We start from the raw sequence: 20,217 nt of genomic DNA on the forward strand, positions 1-20,217 counted from the left end.
ATCAAAAAGAGCGCTTCGTTATAAATATTAACATAATTTCTATTGTATAGAAAATGAGATCCATTGCCATTACATTGGTAGTATGAAGGTTGAATATGAAACTAATTTCTTTTAACTTTATCATTGTTTTATCAACGTTTGATAATAATTAAAAATAAACACCATAAAATATTTAATTTAATTTTAAAGAAACACACAGATTCACAAATATTTATTATTAAATATGTAAGTATTTAGTCATTCTCATCTTCATATTACATAACACTACGTAATATGTGCAGTTGTCTCATAATATGCTGATATTTGATTTTTAATTTTTAAACGTTTATTAACAAATAAGTTGTAAGTATTCGTATACAATACGATTACTTAGACACAGACATAATGCGATAATTTCATTTCTAATTTACAATAATTAATTTTGAAAAATTGCATTGAGAGAATGTGTGTTGTGTGTAAAGTTGTGTGTAAATTTGAATGTTTCAAGTGAAGACAATTACAACAACTAAATAAGATAGAGATAAAACATAAAATTAACATTCTTTAATCCTTCATATTCTGCTGTCGAGTAAATACCAAGAAAAAAAATACTTTTTCCTCATAAATTCATATATTACATAATCATAAGATCTTACGAATATTTCCCAATTGTAGAAAATTGCATGCGACGCAAGTATGAGCAAAAAATGTCATACGCATAATTCATTATATTCGCATTCATCATTCACTAAAAACTTGCCAACAGAGAAATTCTATAAATCAAAAATGGCATATATTATTTGCATTTCCATGTTTTTCTTACTCGTACATATTGGTATAAGCCAAACTGAACGTAACCATAAACGAAAGTTATTTCGCAATTTGAAGGCTGCATTATTCATTGCTTCCTAATTTTTTATTGTTCTCACTGATTCAGTTCGAATTGGTCAAATAAATTTTAAATATAAACAATTTTTCACATGATGAAAATATAAAGGATGTAATAAGCAAAATAATTACCTATTATTATGTATATTTAAGATCACAAAACTTTATGCAAGAGATTTTTGCACGCTCTACTTATCTGAAAATAATGTGCAAAAAATTTAAATGCAATGCGTTGTGCCATTTTATTACAAAAAAGCACATAAAATTTCAAAAATTAAGATGTAAATCTAAAAATAAACTGTCTTAAAAATATTTAAAGCATAAAAATCAGGAATTCATTGAGATAGAGCTACTTGAATTTTAGGAACAACTGTTCTGTAAAGGTCACGGAACTCCTAAAACCTGATTTATTTATGCATAATATATTGTGATAACAAACATTATACAATTTGTATAATGTTCTATCTGGATTCTAGTATAAAAAGTCTAAACTAAGCGCCTCAATTTTTAATTTGTTTTAGTAATCAAGTGCTTATACATGATATAAACTTTATTTTTAATTCTAGAACGAGAACTGTTTCTCCCCTGATACGACAGTGTTTAATGAATCTACATGGAATCTACACATTGCATACCTACTATAATAATATGTAAAGTACATTATATTAGTAAACACGCATCTATATAAACATAGGTGGCTATATTGTTTCTCACAAAAAGAGCGCTTCTTTTACATGAAAAAAATTGCAACAAAATGTCGAAACTTTCAATTTAATAACATAAATTAACCACAACGTCTTAAGAAGACGTTTAATAATTATGGACACAAAATGCACCTCCGAATGACCTTGGCACGGTGTATAGGCAATTGTTATATCATACTTATCCACTGCAGTGTGAGAACTATCTGTCAGGAAGCCTAATTGTATGGTTGATTCCTTAGATAATAACCACGAAGGCGCAAATGATACACAATTTTAAATGGTTATAGGGTATACTTTCCTATCGTTAGCTAGCACATTTTTAAGAATATGCTTGATTTTTACTACTAAAAGTAGGTACTAATTTCCGTTGACTTGCAAGAATATAAAGAATGTCTCACTATTAGCACAGAATTCCATTGTATTAAATGGAAAATAAATCACCAACACTTATTTAGATTATTTCACTTCTACTGCGTATATAGCAGAAACTTTAAAAATAACGTAATGTAGAGAAAAATATAATCTAAAATTATTAAATAAATGTGTAACCAATTCGAAAATATTTCCTACACATAAATGCATAGCTTATCCCACATTCCACAAAATATATCGTTGTTAACGTTTACGAGCAATAAGTACGCTAAGCCAATTGAAAATAAATAATTTTAAGACCGAGGCATCCTAGCTTTGTATACAATCACGTCAATCATTATTAATTATATAATGGACACAGAGCCCGGAATTGCATCCAATTTGGTATAAACACACATTAATCATGCAAACAGCTGTCCATACACTAATGTTATGTCCTACGAACGAATGGCCCGCGCGTTTACATTACATCGCTACATAGCCACGATAAATCGATATATCTAATGCATTTAGACAGCAATCTACATCAAATTAAACACCGCGCGTGGGCTTCCACACAAAGCATTGGTTTATGCTGGAAACATACTATCGGAGGAGGCTTTTAAGGACGTGACTTACAGCCGCGAATTACAGCGGTATGCAGTATGCACAATTGCACAGTATCAAACATCCAGCGCGCCAGATTCGCGTCGGACGTCCGAACACTCAAGGACTCGTCCACGCCTTACGTCTTATAGTTTGTACACTTCAATGTACAATTATAACCTACCCGTAAGCCGCGTCCGATAGTTTGTTCCCAGCTTTATCGTCGGTCGATGACATCACATAATGTATCTAACGTCATAAGATTATACGTATAATGAATTTCAACTAAATAATTGACCAAGGTCATGCAGGCGATAAATTCATTCTATTTTGTTTCCGTAACAATGTGTCACACCCAAAAGTCAAATTTATAGTCTAGTTTGGAGAGACGTGTCTCGATGCGGGAGTGCCAAATCCGCTAAACAGGTTTTGATAATATATAAATGCATAATTGCTCGTATTTGATTATACGCAATAATAATCATCAATAGGAATCGTATCTTATATTATTAAGATATTGACAAATTTAAATCGGAGCAATATTATATTACCTATATTATACATATATCTACATTCTCTACATTTTATAGAGAGCTTTATCGAGATCAATATTGTTCCTTATCCACACACATCAAAACATTTTACTCCATGTTCTAAATGCTGTAACTTTTAAAAGGTAACAAAAACAATTAAGAATGTTAAACGTTGTAAATTACAAGTGATAACTGCGTTAAAAACAACCGACTTCAAACTTGCACTTGCAAAATTTACAAATACCTACAGACAAAAATGCTCATAAAATAAAAACTACTGGGCCTATCCGAATAAAATTTTTATGGGACCAATTCGACACCATCCCGCATCGAACAAAAAAAGAATCATGTAAATCAGTTCAGAAACCTCGGAGTAATCGGTGTACATACATTAAAAAAAAAAAAACATACCGGCCGAATTGATAACCTCCTCCTTTTTTTTGAAGTCGGTTAATTAATAATTTATTGCATAATTGCAAAGGAATTTGTGTACTTTGTGTTTGTATTAAAAACATTTGTTTGCAAATTTATAATAATAATAAATGTTATTTATGATAGATGGATAAAATGTGAAATAACAAAAGAAAACCAATTTGGATGTTGTTAGAGGTTATATTATTATGTCACGCTATGTCTTCCTTATTATTTTATTAATGAATGAATAATGAAGTGAATCATTCAAATTAATAATATTAACCTTGTCTTAGAAAATAAAAAGAGAAATTAATTGTAAAAATTATAAATTATAAACTATTTATTAAAAATTTATCTAACTTTTGATAGTTTTGCTCGGAAAAACTTTAATTGTTGAAAATCGATTTGATTTTTGAGCAACTAAGTCGAGGAAAACTTGTACTTAGACTTAGTGCTGATTTACACTGGGTCAGTAGACAAGTCAGTCGCGGCGCCGAAATTCGGCGCCGCGACTGACTTTAAATGTTTACATAGGCTTCAAGCCTCTGTACTGACTTCAAATCTGTTTACACAGGGTTTTTTTTCGGGTCAGCACTGATTTGCCTCGAATTTGTAGTCAGTTACTGACCCTGTGTAAATCAGCACCAAGGATAAAAACAATAAGTAATTAAAATGAAATTTAAAACAGAAATATAGTTAAAATCTGACTCATCACAGATAATTTTGTGATTGTAAAATAATTTGCAATTGTTTACTTGAAGGTGCTTAAAGCCATACTGAAAATACATAATTTTAACATGGACAGTGGATTTATAGTTTTTATTTTAGAATTTATTTTTTGTTCTCAATATTTTTTTTACACTAATATTATAAAGAGGAAAACTTTGTTTGTTTGTTTGATTGTAATAAATAGGCTCATAAACTACTGGACTGATTTAAAAAATTCTTTCACCGTTCGAAAGCTACATTATCCACGAGTAACATAGGCTAGGTTTTATCCCGAAAATCCCACGGGAACGGGAACTATGCGGGTTTTTCTTCGAAAACGCGGGCGAAGCCGCAGGCGGAAAGCTAGTCATATATATAAAGGACTAGCTTTCCGCCCGGATAAAACCTATCCTATGTGTTATTCCAAGTTACCCCCTATATGTGTGCTAAATATCCTTGTAATCGGTTCAGTAGTATTTGCGTGAAAGAGTGACAAACACACACACATCCTCACAAACTTTCGCATTTATAATATTAGTAGGAGGATAGGATAGGATGTATACAGGGTGTCACGGATGTCCTATCGTAGGCCTAATGGAGCATATAGTGTTTAACCTTCTGATGCTGTAAAAAATATTAAAAAAATCCGGTCGTGCAGGAAAAATTATCTTACAACTTTTCAATAAACTTTGTGTTCGTAACCCTATTTACGCGGATCATACGCGGAGCGTTATACATAAGCGGTCATTGACCGAACGCGGACTCGAACGCTATGCTTAACCTCGAACCTCGGAAATAAATACCTACTGTTTGAATAATATTTTTAGAGTATACAAAACACATAGGTACAAAAATAATCGTTTATTTTACAAAAAAAAAAAAACTGAAACTGACCGCGGTCGAGCCCTTTTAATACTTTTTACTTTTAACATATTATTTTAATCCTAACTTAAGTTTTTTTAATTTTAATTTTTGTCTGCATTATGCGATGTGTTTTTTACTTTTGCTTTACTAGGTATTTACTTATACTTTTAATTTTACGAGGAAGTCTTCAGATTTTTCATGAATCGAAAAACTTCATTAAGCTAATACACATAACTACACGTTCCGTAAACAACAAAAAAAATATTTATCAAAGTTTTCATAACGATAAAAATAAAGTACGACTCCCTCAAACTCGTAAGTCATAATAACTACCTGTACCTACATAATTAAGATTACTGACAAAATAATTATTGTAATAAAACCTACTGAGTTGTGAAAGCTAAATAATAAATTTATTTATTTAATAAAATAAGTCTAAAGTATTAAAAATTATTGATAATTATACGACCTTACCCTATTTTCCATTTGGTTTAAAGCTATTAAATTAATAATTTTTAGTGAAAATGAATAATAATACTTTGATTTAAGAAATAGAAAGTATGTTTTACTTATGATTTTTCGTAATTAGGTAGATGTGTCGTAAACACCAATTACATGCACACGGTGTCATATTTACCAGAAGAAATCAACCTCTGTGAAATCAACGGTTTCAAAATGCAAACACTCACCTGATTATCATGCACAGGAATCACAGGATCGTAATTCGTAATAGGTACATATTGCACAATGATGACGAATGATGAGTGACGAAGGTAAACAAATATTACATAATGTATTAAATATTATACCTACTAGGTACTCCAAATATCAATCACTTCTTAAAATAACTAAGTAACATAAGAAAATCTCGTAAATACTTAATTACTTAAATGTATTATCATGGATTTATGCAACCACTGCTTTAATAACTTTAACTGATTATTATAAACACAAAATAAGAATTTCGACTAACGAGTAACGACCCCGAATCTCCCGCGCAGATCTATCACAGCTAAGATCACAGCCATCGCTAAGACGTTTGGTGGAGAACTAACAATTTAACAAAATTTCAAATTTGTGCAATTATTAAAATGCGCGGACGCTTACACGTGCCGGCGGCGGTGTCTTTGTGCAACTAGCAAAGGTAACGCCCCCTTTCGTTTGTGAAATGCCGCCTTTTAAAAATACGGTTCCGTTGTTTATATTTAATATTTTATTTTACTTATCTTTTTATTATTTACTTTCAATTTTCTTTTGTAACTAAAAATGAAAAAACACAATCATATTTAATGTGAAATTTCAATTTTCTTTTGTAACTAAAAATTATCAAGAAATGATATTATTAAGTTTTATGCTGGGAAATAATATTATTATTTAATAGGTATTTAGGTACCTTAAGTTGCTATTTATACTCTAATCTAGATTAGGCGCCATATTTTAATTATTGAGTTTCATCTAGCATTCTAGCAAAAGTTGAAAGGAACAGATATTATTATGTATTCTAAATCATTCTTATTAAAGGTATTTTTACAAACATTTCCCTACGAATCCCTAAACTCGCATTGTACGTTTATTCGTATTATTATTGAAGTTTTTAAGTAATTTTAAATGAATTTTTGTTAGTCGCTTGTTTTATCTTTCGGTGTCAAGTTGCTATCGTTTGCTTTTTGCCGTTTTCTGTGTTTCATCTGTGAGTTTCTGAGTCGGTAATGTCGTAGGTATTATACGAACGTGGAGTATTAAAATGTTTGAGTTTGAGTACGGGTGCTTTAGTAGGTATGTTGTGAAGGTGTGTTTAGTGTGTGTGTGATAGGTACCTACTGCATGTTGTATGCTGAAATTTCTACAAGTTGGTAGGTATGTACCTTATTTCAATATCATTGTACAAAAATAAATTAAATAATTGATACGCATGTATCTAAATAAAAAAAACTAAGTAAAGATTAAAATATGATTAAGTATAAGAAGGGTGCGGTCAGAAGGCGATGGTACTAAGTAGGTAAATTTTCGTTTTTTTTTTGGTAACGAATAACGATAGTGTACTTGTGTATTTGTCTCATATACTCTAAAAAATATTATCCAAACAGTAGGTATTTATTTTCGAGGTTCGAAATTAAGCATTGCGTTCGAGGTCAATGACCGCTTATGTATAACGCTCGCGAGTATGATCCGCGTAGTTAGGGTTACGAACACAAAGTTTATTGAAAAGTGGTAAGATAATTTTTCCTGCACGACCGGATTTTTTTAATATTTTTTACAGCATCAGAAGGTTAAACACTATATGCTCCATTAGGCCTACGATAGGACATCCGTGACACCCTGTATACCTATCAAAATCATCTTACAATTACGTTTCAACCAATTATCAACACACGAACGAACCTTATGTTTTCGACCAATTACATGTCCCTACGCACAGCCAAAACCTTTGGGTACATCCAGAGATGTAATCAGCTACGTGAGCCGAGTAGGAATGGGTGCAAATTGGCGGGCCACTGACATCTGACATGGCCGGGTAATCGGATGTATGCAGCTACAGTTTAAAGCAGAGCACTTGTACATTGGGTTAAACTTCGATTCAGTAATATGTTAGGATTTTGTTTGGAATCTGTAAGGTATATCGTGGATATACCTTTATTCAATTGCGCCTTGGAACTGTGTTTTAGAGAATAACGAGGTTGTGTCTTGGAATTGTGTTTTGGAGAGTATAGTCAAACGAGGTTCAAGTTCCATGTTTCTTCGTGGTCAAAATAAATACAGAAACGTGATGAAATTTAGAATTCTATGTATGGGCTCTATTTAAAAGTCGGAATGCCTTGTGAATTTTTATTGAATTAAAACTAGACTAAAATTGGTTGTAAGATGATACTATAGGTACGTTAAATTCTTACATTGTAGGACGATTTTAACTCACTGAAAACCTTTTTTTTTTAAAATATATTATGTACCTACTCGCTTAACACGAACTTTAAAGTATTTTACGTGAAAACCTCGAGAACGAAAATAAATAAATATTTTATTTAACTTTTTAAACACGTTTATACATACATAATATTATATTAATTTATTTTTACAGAAACGTAAATGATATGATACTCGTGCTAGATAACATTTTATATTGAACGTGACGGTAAAGCTTTGTTTTTTCAAACTTCATAATCCAAGCAAACTTTAAGAATTCATTTAAATCATGAGTCATAACTTAAAATAAAAATTAATTTTTAAATGAAAAATAAATCAACGAAAATAAAATTTAATTATGGAAATAAACATGTGGATATAATTAATGTAAATAAAAATCAGTGTACTGTTTTGTATATTTTGTATATTCAGTAGTACCTATTATTAGAAAAATTAAGAATTGAGTTAGTCGTATTAAAGTCTGTAGACCCGATAATATCTCTTCGTTGTTCTGTTTTTACCCGACTACGGCAAAGCAAAAGGAGGGTTATGATTTTGACAGGCTATGTATGTATGTATGTATGTATGTATGTATGTATGTTCATCTGTTCCCTCGTAACGTCTAAACTACTTATCAGAATTTGACAAATGACATATCATTAGAAGCGTCTTAATTGTCCGCTGGTTATAGGCTATATGGGGTTTCACAAAATCTAATGTGGCGTCCTCTATTGGACAAAACATACAGAGTAAAAAAATAAAGTTAAGATAAATATCCCGTGTTTGGTATCATTTGAAAGCGCTTTCCTTGTACATTTTGAATATATATATATTACTAGCATTTGCTCGTGACTTTACCTGTATTCATGGGCTGATTGCATATAATTCACATCTTTTCGTCCATAGCTTCTTTATTAGTTCATCAGTTTAACTTTTGTTAATATTATGCCCCACAAATAATACACTTTAACACCAAAATAGTACAAATAATATAAAGTGAAAAAACTAAAACCCAACTACGACAATAACCGGCGCTGAAAAAGTATAAAACAAGATTTCAGAATACTGAACTGAACAAAGTTGCTAATGTAGTTGCAAGTAAATGGACACAGTAGACTCTACCAAGATGCCTTCGTTGTAAATTGACAATAATGTCATACAATACTATTCTGAAGTATGCAATATTCCACTATGTAAAGATAAATTTTCATGTTTGGAAAGGCGTAGTCACACGTTACATAATATGTACCTATCTACCGTAGCACTTCAACAACGTGTGACTACGCCTTTCCAAACATGAAAATTTATCTTTACATAGTGGAATATTGCATACTTCAGAATAGTATTGTATGACATTATTGTCAATTTACAACGAAGGCATCTTGGTAGAGTCTACTGTGTCCATTTACTTGCAACTACATTAGCAACTTTGTTCAGTTCAGTATTCTGAAATCTTGTTTTATACTTTTTCAGCGCCGGTTATTGTCGTAGTTGGGTTTTAGTTTTTTCACTTTATATTATTCAATATACGAGTTATCGTTCATATTTAATTTCTATTACATTCATTTACACTCTTTACTTATTGCATTTAATAAATATTTGTTACTAAATAGTTAAATACCTAACCTGCCTGCCTGCTGCCTCTACTGGCCACCAAGATGTATACTCCCATGCACGTATCTGGTGCCTTCCGCGTCATAGCTTGGGGTTTTTCAACGGAAGCTCTAACAATGAAGAGTAACCTTGACAGCAGATCTGATTCGCAAACTAATGAACGCTTAAACGATACAAAATTAAGATAAGATAAACATAAACCACCATCTTTACAGTAGTAACTTCATTACTGACCACTGAATAAAATGCAAATTGTATATTTATGAAACGTGTTATGATTACATCTAATCAAAGCCATGTTTCAAGTTAATGGACTTTAAAAAACAATATAAACTTCCGTTGAAAACTACGCGATAATCAGATTGCGATAGCAATTGCAAGATGTGCTTTTATTATTCATAAGTCCACTGCTTAATATTTTATTATTTTTGAAGCAAATGTTATATTTACTTATTATTTCACTTAATATTTCGTATGTAAAATAGCACAATAATACACTTATAATTTGAAATTCCGTCCTATTTTTAACTGTTAATTGTTAAGCCATTTACAACTAAATTATAATTTTGCAACTAAGCATCATAATTGGAAAACTGACAAAATATGTTGGACTTGGGTTTTCAAACATATATTAAACGATATTAAACAGCTCCATACCCGTATCACGCGCGATCAGGCAAATAGCAAGGTCAATCTTTTTAATATTCCACAAGAATATCACCGTCCACTTTGTCAGCATATTTGGCGTTGAGCTGATTGAATTACAATTGTTATTGTGCAATACAATGGCCCTTGGACATATTGGACAAATATTCTCGAAACAAAGTCACCCTTAAACAATACTATTTAAATACAATTTAGTCGCGCAATTGTTGGGCAACACAATGTGTATCAATAGTAAAACAGAAATCAGAAACAGTTGACTTCTTTGATATACTAATATGGCTATCACGTATTGTTGTTTTAAAAACAATTGTCAACGAAAGAATTAGCATTGAAAGCTCTGAAAGCATTGCCGTATTCAATGCCTATGTCAAAGATGTTAAAGATGGTAGAAGCATCCGTCATCTCATATACGTAGGTAAGGTGAAACCTACAAATTTTAGAGTATTTAATATTTATCAAACGAAAAATTATAAACAAAAGCAATTATAGAACCATTTCCTCGAACGATTAAACTCTTTAATGATTCGACCACACGCAGTTAAGCTTAAAAGTGCTAATAACTAGCCCTCATATCAATCATTCTAAACTTCTATACAACAGAAACTACGAGAACCTACTAGAACTAAACATAACAAACCAGCTTCACTAAATAGATCTTTTTCCTCCTAGATGGGTCACCGAGTGCCAAGATACTCCAGTCTTCTATGGGGCGTGTGTATACCAAGTTCCTGCAGCAGCTTCGACTTGGAAGAAGAGCTCTCCCAGAAGCTTGCTGGCCTCGGGATATCTGTGAAGGTCCAAAACACCATGTGCACTGTGAAAGACTTCAAACGACCGTATTCCTTTGGAAAATCTTTGGCTATGTAAGTATTTTAGGATGGAATATTTGTTAAAGAAAATCATGGAACCATAATATGATATATTATGTTTGTTTGGTCGTGTTAAAGTTTGTTCTACATTTCAGTATCTTGATTGTTTTAATTTTATTAGTTTAAAAGAAAACAGTAATTAACTAATCAAGTAATACGCAGATTGTCAGCTACAATTCATTTCAAAATGTAATAATGTTGCGGAAACTATTATAAAATTTCTTAAGCAACAGTCCCTTACAATTAACACTAATAACGATATTTCCCCATTTTGCATACATTTCCGGAATGATGTTTCATTGATAAATTAAACTCCACATAAAGGCTCAAAGAGAGATTATTAACGCTCGCCCAGGGAATCTCTGAGCATATTAACAATTATTTATCTTTGAGAACGAACATAATTATGTCATTTAACAATTGAAATGACCTTTTTGCTTCGCTTCCGATAATAGCATTCATACTTGTAATTTACACCTATCCAATAAACAACAATATAGAATATTTTATGCATAAAATAAAATTATTAATATAAGCTCTTAATTGTTTTGTTATTCATTCATGAAATTGTCCTTGCGCCTTGAAGTAAATAATTGGTCTTTTATTCGTACTTTCTTTTTCCACGCACATTAAAAATAACTTCAAAAATTTCCAGAGCATTCTTCCTAGCCATACTAATCCTGCTCGGTCTGGGCACGATCCTGGACGACGGAAAGGAAGGTGCCACGAATTTCGAGAAGTTACTAAACGCATTCTCCCTTAAACGGAATCTGAAGAAAGTTTTCGACTTAAGCGACTCGCCTACAAGGGTGAAGGGGGTGGATGCGTTTCGGGGGATGAACGCGTTTGCTCTACTGCTCGCGCACAAGTCTATGGCTATGGCACACAGCCCTTATGTTAATAAGACTAGCTACTCTGAGGTATGTAAAACATATTAGGTATATTAAATTAAATAAAAATAGCCTTTATATAAACACAAATTAAATAAACATCGAATGTTAGTCATGTTCGTAATACGTAAAAGCTAAAAGCACGCATAAAAAATGATAAATAAATAGTGACAAAATAATTGTAATAACACAAACTCCTTGCACGCTAAACGCTTCAAATTAATAGAGCTGCAGTTCTTGAAACAATCACGAATCAGCGAGGACCAAGCGAGGACTTTTGAATCAATCGGTTCATTTCGATTTCAGAAATTATGTCACGCCATTGATTTCATTCTGACTGTTCACTGGAAAATATTGCGTGTACAAAGGTCCCGTAAAACAATGAAAATTACTTAAGTTTTGTGTAATATCCTTTACGAGTACACGACGTTATTTTCAAGGCGACAACAAAATAAGGAAATAAAGAATCGTAACTGTAGTTAACAAGATCTTTGCCAATATTTGCTATACTTTTATACCGCGTAATGTGATACCTTGTAATGCTTATTTCAGGTTCACTGCACTTATAAAATAATTATTACGGAGTAATTTGAGAAGCGTAATTTTTTTATAAACATTGAATCACATCTTTCTTGAAGCCAACGATGCGTTTTGAAAGCAAATATAAATTGAACGTTCTATTTGTATATTTATTAAAGGAATTATTATCATAACTATTTATTTATTTATCTATTAGATAATATTTTACACGTGTTATAATTGAACCATTTTTGCACGTGTAACAATTTATCAAATAACGCCTGCTGTCAAGGCTTAATAGCCTCTGCTCATTGTGCGATTTCTGATAATTGAAATGATCGATGAAATGAAATCCTATTTTTTTACTACACTTTCAAGGAACAAATATAATGAATTAAACAACAATAAACCGATCATACTTCTAAACACACAAATTCAAACCCTGTATAAAAGCTATTTTCACCCTGAGTCCTGACTATCGTAATATTTTACGATGAAACACACAGACAATTTCATATTTTATCAACATAACTAGGTCATAAACTTATACGTCCTACTTAAATCATAAAAAAGTTTTTAACTCTGTATGTCCATCTCATCATGTTTCTGATCGGAAAATAAAAAATCTAACAAAAAACACACAGAATTTACATAGGCAATTTCTTTATCCCAAACCATCTAGTTCCAATCTGCGTCAAGCAGCTAGTTTTAGTATGAAAGTTTAATACTTAATATTTTGTTTGTAGGTATTCGGTATGCCCTGGGCGGTGATTGGTCGATCAGCGATTGTATACACTGACAGTTTCTTGTATCTCAGCGGTTTCCTCAACGCACACAACCTTCTTCAGGACTTGGAAAAGAAAGGAACTATTGACTTAAAGAATAGACTTCTAGCGAGATGGTTCAGGTAAGGATGGTGTAGAGCCGAGCTTTTAAAAAAATAATGTTGTCTTCGTTAAACAGAATTCGTATTTAGAATAATCCATATTAATATTATAAATGCGAAAGTAACTCTGTCTGTCTGTTACTCAATCACGCCTAAACTACTGAACCAATTTTCATGAAATTTGGTATGGAGATATTTTGATACCTGAGAAAGGATATAGGCTACTTTTTATCCCGGGAAAATGATGCAATCCCGGAAATCCCACGGGAACGGGAACTATGCAGTATGCGGGTTTTGCTTTGACTGCGCGGGCGAAGCCGCGGGCAGAAACCTAGTTGATTATAATTCAGAAAATAATATGCAAAACATAAATGTATAATTAACTCAAAAAAGACACTCCAAAACTCGTTTATGGAGAAGATTCTTGATTAGATAAGCATTTTAAAAATGAGCTCTATATAGAGCCTTTATAGAGACCTTGATGGAGGACCTAAAAAAATATGTTTTAGGCGCGTATATAAAAGTACTTATTTCATCGACCAATTTCAACTGTTTTATTAACAATGCCAATTAAGTTGAAAGCATTATTTGTAATATATAAGATATAAAAATGTAATTATATAATAGAAACGTATAATTATTAATTATCTATCTTCATAATTATCTCCCAGTATAATAATAACTACGTGACCGTATTTTACGTCCTCATCTAAAAATAATTATTTCTTAATTACGCTATTCAAATTGGTTATTCCAACAATATTGGATATCCTCTACATTATAAATCATAATAACCAACGTTGCATTCTGAAACCTTATAATTACGGCACTAATATGCTTACACATTGAAATGCGATTAAAACTAAATAATCTGTTGAATCATTAATAGATATTACAAACGCGTGTTCAAAAACATTAATTAATCTAGTTATTTAGATATATCAGCGTATTAGTTGTGTTCGATTATTATTATAAACTAGCGATCCGCCCCCGCTTCGGCCGCAGTACAGGTTTACGTTTTTTCTCCATAAGGACCATCTTCAAACTTCAAGGAATATTATAAAAAAAGAATTAACGAAATTGGTTCAGATGTTCTCGTGTTATGCGCAACACATTTTGCGATTTTTTTTTATATTATACTAGCTTTCCACCCGCGGCTTCGCCCGCGCAATCAAAGAAAAACCCGCATAGTTCCCGTTCCCGTGGGATTTCCGGGATTGCGTCATTTTCCCGGGATAAAAAGTAGCCTATGTCCTTTCTTGGGTATCAAAATATCTCCATACCAAATTTCATGAAAATTGGTTCAGTAGTTTAGGCGTGATTGAGTAACAGACAGACAGACAGAGTTACTTTCGCATTTATAATATTAGTAGTAGGATTTGAGTAACAATAACAAATTTGAAATTGTTCGATTTTTTTATTTTAGTAGGATTACTAGGTAAATTGACTTTGTTCAAATTATTCTACGTAAACGTACGTTTTTCTGCTTATTGCGAAAACAGAATAGCCGTTTCTAAAAAATCATGTTGAAAAGTAATTTTCCACTAAACCTCTACATTTGAATGAATCCGAATCCATTGTGAAGTTGAAATGTTGAAAATATATCAGACAGACATAGCTTGTTTTATTTAATGCTTGCATTTATTTGCACAATAGCAGGTTTGATTTTATTTTTAAACAAGAAAAGTATTTTTTTTTAATACTTACTATTGAATTTTGAATACTTTACAACTACATAATTCATCAAGCACAACATAAGGACAATTCGTTTTATATATAAAATGTAAATCGATTGAGTAGTTTAAGAATTAACGTAGGTGTCTATAATCTTATTAAAAAAATGATTAACGATTACGCATCTGTAGGAAATAATTATTTTCAACTTTGTAATAATTTCTTAATATCTTTATTTCAGGCTTTTCCCTCTCTTCCTGAGTCTAATGTTATTCTGTACATACGTCCTCCCGGACCTCAACAACGGTCCTCAATGGAACCTTGTGGTGGAGGAACATAGCCGAGTCTGTGAAAAGAATATGTGGAAGAGCTTCCTGTTTATTCATAATTACTTTGGCTTTGAAGAAATGGTAAGATTTTTGTGATTAAAAAGCTTAGAAAAATATCGTCTAAATGTAGAGAATATTTAGGTTATAATTTTCGTTTTAGATATAGCAGTTAGTGAACCATGCTGGGTTAAGAATAATAAAAAGTGCGTGAGTAATATTAGAAAACTACGCATAACTAACCAAGAACTATAAATAGTAGTATAAGTTATAACATGTTGACTCAATTTTTAATAATGTTAAAAACAACGGTATAATTATATACGATCATTACGAAGATCCTACCATTAAATTAAAGCACAATTCAGTTTCCGCGATATAAATTGCCTAATAGCAAGATGCAGTACCTACTTGCTCAGTAATTATCCCCTTTTGTTTACAAACAAGAAGGCTATTATTATACTACTTTTACAGCTATTCATGTAGAAAGCCGATTAAAACAAAAGCATTCAATGCAAATCATATTTTTAATATTGAAGGAAATTTGGCATATTGGGAATCTTGTCATGTTCATTTACTTTTTCATTTTGATTTTCAATACGGAAAGAGATGAGCAAACAGTAAACGATAAGGAAAACAAATCCCGTTAATATCAAGATTGTTCTGACGGAAAAAGGACGCTAAATAAACTTCCATCGGGAATTATTGTTACGAATAGAAATATCAATTAATATTTGCTGTTTTGCTAACAATGCTTTGCAATCTGCACCAGTTCCCAGGTTCTTATATAACTTATTGGTGTCACTTTTAATATCTACTGCAAAGTGCAATCCTCACTTTGAACCTTGCTTTTTCTACATTGTCTTATACTTCAGGTATAATTATCAATCTTTGTCCCATTTATTTTGTTCTCAAAATAATTATTTGCCCGTAATAGGTCAGGTTTCTTCACAAGTTTTAACAGATTGAACTGTAGCTTGACTCTGTTAAAAACAACATTGCACAAAAGCTATGCTAAATTAATTCCCTTCGAACACTACACGAATTTTGAATACTATGGAAAGATCTAGAAAAGATTAGTCTCAATGTTCTTTTTTTACGTTTTAATTTTAATGACAAAAGTACAAGTTTTACGTTTTGTAAGTACTGAGCATCAATTACATACGAGCGTTTAAACGCCATTAGCTCGTTTTGTGTACGGTGCACGATCTCTAAATTTTCCTGCAAATAACTGCCCTACTTTAGTGAAACTGTTTCAATTAAAAACCGGGAAAGAAATTACCATTTCAACTAGAGCTGCGGCATTTAACATTATTCCCTCGATTGTTTCTCGTAACCTCGTTTTTGGAGCTAGTTTAGAACTCCTAAGTATTGTCGAATTAGGTATTATTATTCGGCACAACGACTAAACTAGAATAATGAAGATAAATTATACTTTGCCCCGGGTTGATCGAAGTAAAAAAATAGCTTATGTTATTAGGGTAAAGAAGCTTCCTTGTGGTAAAAGCATATTCAAGATCAGTTAAGTAGATCCAGCAATTACACCCGTTATCCTCATAAACGGTGACTCCTTATAAGTTAGAATATTATTATAGAAATAAGTAGTTCTTAAAAAAACCTCATTAATGATATTATTTTCCAGTGTTTAACCCACACTCACCAACTGGGTATCGACATGCAACTGTACGTGGGTACATTCCCCTTGATGCTAATTCTCTGGAAGTTCAAAAGACTAGGTCTAGCTCTTATACTGGGTATAGCTGTATCTTCCACTATACTGCGGTATTTGGCTACGCATTGGTATGACATCAGTATGTTCGTGTACTATGGGATCTCGTGAGTATTTCATTTATTTGTTCAGAATAAGTAAATTTTTACATCTTAGTTTTTGTATATTGACCACTTTTTATGGTGTCCGCTTTTATTTGATTTCTGTTATGTCTCATTGGTACTTTAAAGTTTTCGAGATCATGAATTACTAAATATTGAATACCTCGGTCGAGTTTCCTTAGGCTGGAGTATGTAGTTCTTACCTATATTGTATATTGAAGTAAGTACTTGCAAAATTTAAATATTCCATAAATCCTAAAAAGTCCTGATAGTCGAAGACTGATATCTATTACTATTACTTATATTTCAACTAATTTCTCCTTTCTATATATTATACTTATTAATATTATGTATTTCTCAGGGTATCAAAGTTATTAGACGCAGCAAGATATTCCTACATCCTACCAACACACCGCGCTACTATTTACCTCATTGGAGTGTTGATGGCGTACTTCATTAAAAACAACAAATCACGCGTTAAACTCAGTGATGTAAGTCCTTATTTTCATATTAATTGCGAAGAAATATTTAAAAGTTAAATTGCGGAAAACCTATTTTGTAAGAAAATAGCTAAAAAATATTTTGATCAATTTTTTTTTTTCAAAATTGGTTTCTGTCCTTGTTTTATAATTTATTTTTTCATTGGATGATAATAATCCATAAGGAACTTATAGTTTAGTATACGCTGATTACGTAAAAAATACTCTTAACCCATTGAGCCCCGAGCTGCCCGATCGGTCCACGACACAATAGATTTTCTATTGTGTCTGTGATTCCGGGGCCTGAGTTATTAAATTACTGCCAAGTATCATCAAAATTTGTTCAGTGGTTTTCGCGTGATATATGTAGTAACAAACATTAAACAATTTAAACAATTTACAATTAAACAATTTTTGAAACCAAGTTTTCCTTTCCAGAACCAAGCCAGACTAGTCTGGTGCGTAAGTTTCGGTATAGCCGCGTTCACGATAGCCAGTCCGTACAGGATGGGTCTCGAAGGCTACAAGTACGAGCACTTCCCGGCGGCCATGTTTGCTGCGTTCGCGCCTATTCTGTGGGGACTGTTCATGAGTATCGCGCATTGGGCTATTTGTAATGATTATGCAGGTAAGATAGGAATATTTGTAAGAAAGTAATATAAATGTGACAAACAAAAATGAATTATTCTAGAACCCTATAGGAACTATAACGAAAATAAAAAATAAGCAATCGTAGAGACTGCGATAGAATGGAAAACATTTTAGTTTAAAATATTGAATTTCATAATATTGGCACATTGGTGAAGCGATTGCTAAGATTTTCCAAAATGTGCTGAGCTTGGCTAAGGATAAATTTTCACCTCAATAAAAATACAAATAATAGTTTGTGTCAATATATTATGCTACTGGTGTACTTCAAGACTGGTATATAACAATTTAAGTCAATATATCCTACTGGTATACTGGTATATAACAATTTTAATCTTCCATTTCATAAAAAAATATTTTGAATTTTATTAACTTATTTTCGCAGGAATCGGAACAGCATTCGTAGAGTCGCGAGTGTTCAAGTTCTTCAACAAGATCGCATACGGCGTGTATCTCACGCAGTTCCCGATATTCTTCTATAACGTTGGTGTGCAGAGACATGCCGAGTATTATACGCCTTTCTTACTTGTGAGTTATTTTTTAACTAGCTTACCGCCCGCGGCTTCGCCCGCTTTGTCTAAAACCTAATAAATTATATACTAAAACTTCCTCTTGAATCACTCTATCTATTTAAAAAACCGCATCAAAATCCGTTGCGGAGTTTTAAAGATTTAAGCATACAAAGGGACATAGGGACAGAGAAAGAGACTTTGTTTTATACTATGTAGTGATTAATATTTTTAACTTGCAAGTTACTTTACTTGAAATTAAAAGGAAATATTTTGATGTTTGTAAGGTTTTTTTTCTAATCGTTCAATAAAAAAAAGTTTATATTATAAGAGCTTTCCTCTTAAAAAAGATCAGCTAATTTCAATTTTTTTAAACATTGATTGAGATAATTTGTTAAATAAAACTAAACGAAAAATCACAAAATATTAAATGGCGGGATACAGCATCATTAATTGTACGTTTGTTAATCTCAATTAAATTGTATTAATCAATTTGTTTTGTTTCACACATATTGTACGTGCCACTAAATTATCGAATTCGTTCTACTCTCTCTTTCTCTACTTAATTTACTGCCAGTTATCAAAAATTCTACAACAATTTCAATATTTCAATCCTCATACATAATCATCATGTATTTTTATATTTATTTAAAAACCAAAGACAATACAAATTAAAAAACGATCAATAGACAATAAAATTACTACTTACTTTCAGGTCCACGTCCCAGAGATGGCGGTAGTGTTGATTATTTCCATTCTCGCCACGGTCGCTATTGAGATGCCTTTCAACCAAGTCTATAGGATATATTTCGGTAAATATAATATGTTTTAATATTCTATTCCATTAATTTATCAAATATAACCAATTTTTGTGACCCAGCCATATAAATAAGTAAAATGGTTTCATAAATATATGGTATGAGCATATATTTATGAAACCATTCCAATATCAATCCATAATCAAGCAGGATACACAATATAATTAATTAAAATTACTTAGAGCTTTTTTGTATATTTCAATGTCAAACTAAGATAAAATTATTTTATTTAAACTTTGTATCAATTTTTTTACAGGAAAATCACAGACGAAATTAAAAGAAAAGTGAAGTATTAGAAGTGGCAAGAGAGCGAACTGACTGTATTATATTTAGCTTAAGCCAAAACATCACGTACTTAGATTGTATTTTTGTCTATTTTTATACTGTTAATGTAAGTTATTGTAAGTTAATAAATGAGTGAGTTTTATTCAAGGATTTTAATTTTAAAACGTTATAGATATCAATAATTCTAAAATGAAAATAATTTTTTTATACATACCATTTCTTTTCAAAACCTTCTCATTCAAAAATTTAAAATTAT

The 20,217-nt window shown here is 31.6% G+C and overlaps 1 protein-coding gene across 1 annotated transcript in view; it reads left to right on the plus strand.

Annotated features, from left to right (window-relative positions):
* The window catches only part of LOC123691803 (nose resistant to fluoxetine protein 6), a 33,450-nt gene extending 13,347 nt beyond the window's left edge, over nucleotides 1-20,103 (plus strand). The window contains exons 3-12 of the mRNA XM_045636363.1: nucleotides 10,898-11,091; nucleotides 11,753-12,017; nucleotides 13,253-13,413; nucleotides 15,308-15,476; nucleotides 17,035-17,228; nucleotides 17,584-17,713; nucleotides 18,140-18,329; nucleotides 18,735-18,877; nucleotides 19,574-19,670; nucleotides 19,933-20,103. Coding sequence (XP_045492319.1) covers nucleotides 10,898-11,091; nucleotides 11,753-12,017; nucleotides 13,253-13,413; nucleotides 15,308-15,476; nucleotides 17,035-17,228; nucleotides 17,584-17,713; nucleotides 18,140-18,329; nucleotides 18,735-18,877; nucleotides 19,574-19,670; nucleotides 19,933-19,964 — 1,575 coding nt within the window. The 3' untranslated portion in view covers nucleotides 19,965-20,103. The remainder of the gene's footprint in view (nucleotides 1-10,897; nucleotides 11,092-11,752; nucleotides 12,018-13,252; nucleotides 13,414-15,307; nucleotides 15,477-17,034; nucleotides 17,229-17,583; nucleotides 17,714-18,139; nucleotides 18,330-18,734; nucleotides 18,878-19,573; nucleotides 19,671-19,932) is intronic.
* Nucleotides 20,104-20,217: the final 114 nt, after the last annotated feature.

Source organism: Colias croceus, chromosome 5 (assembly GCF_905220415.1).
Source record: "Colias croceus chromosome 5, ilColCroc2.1".
Lineage (NCBI taxonomy): Eukaryota > Metazoa > Arthropoda > Insecta > Lepidoptera > Pieridae > Colias > Colias croceus.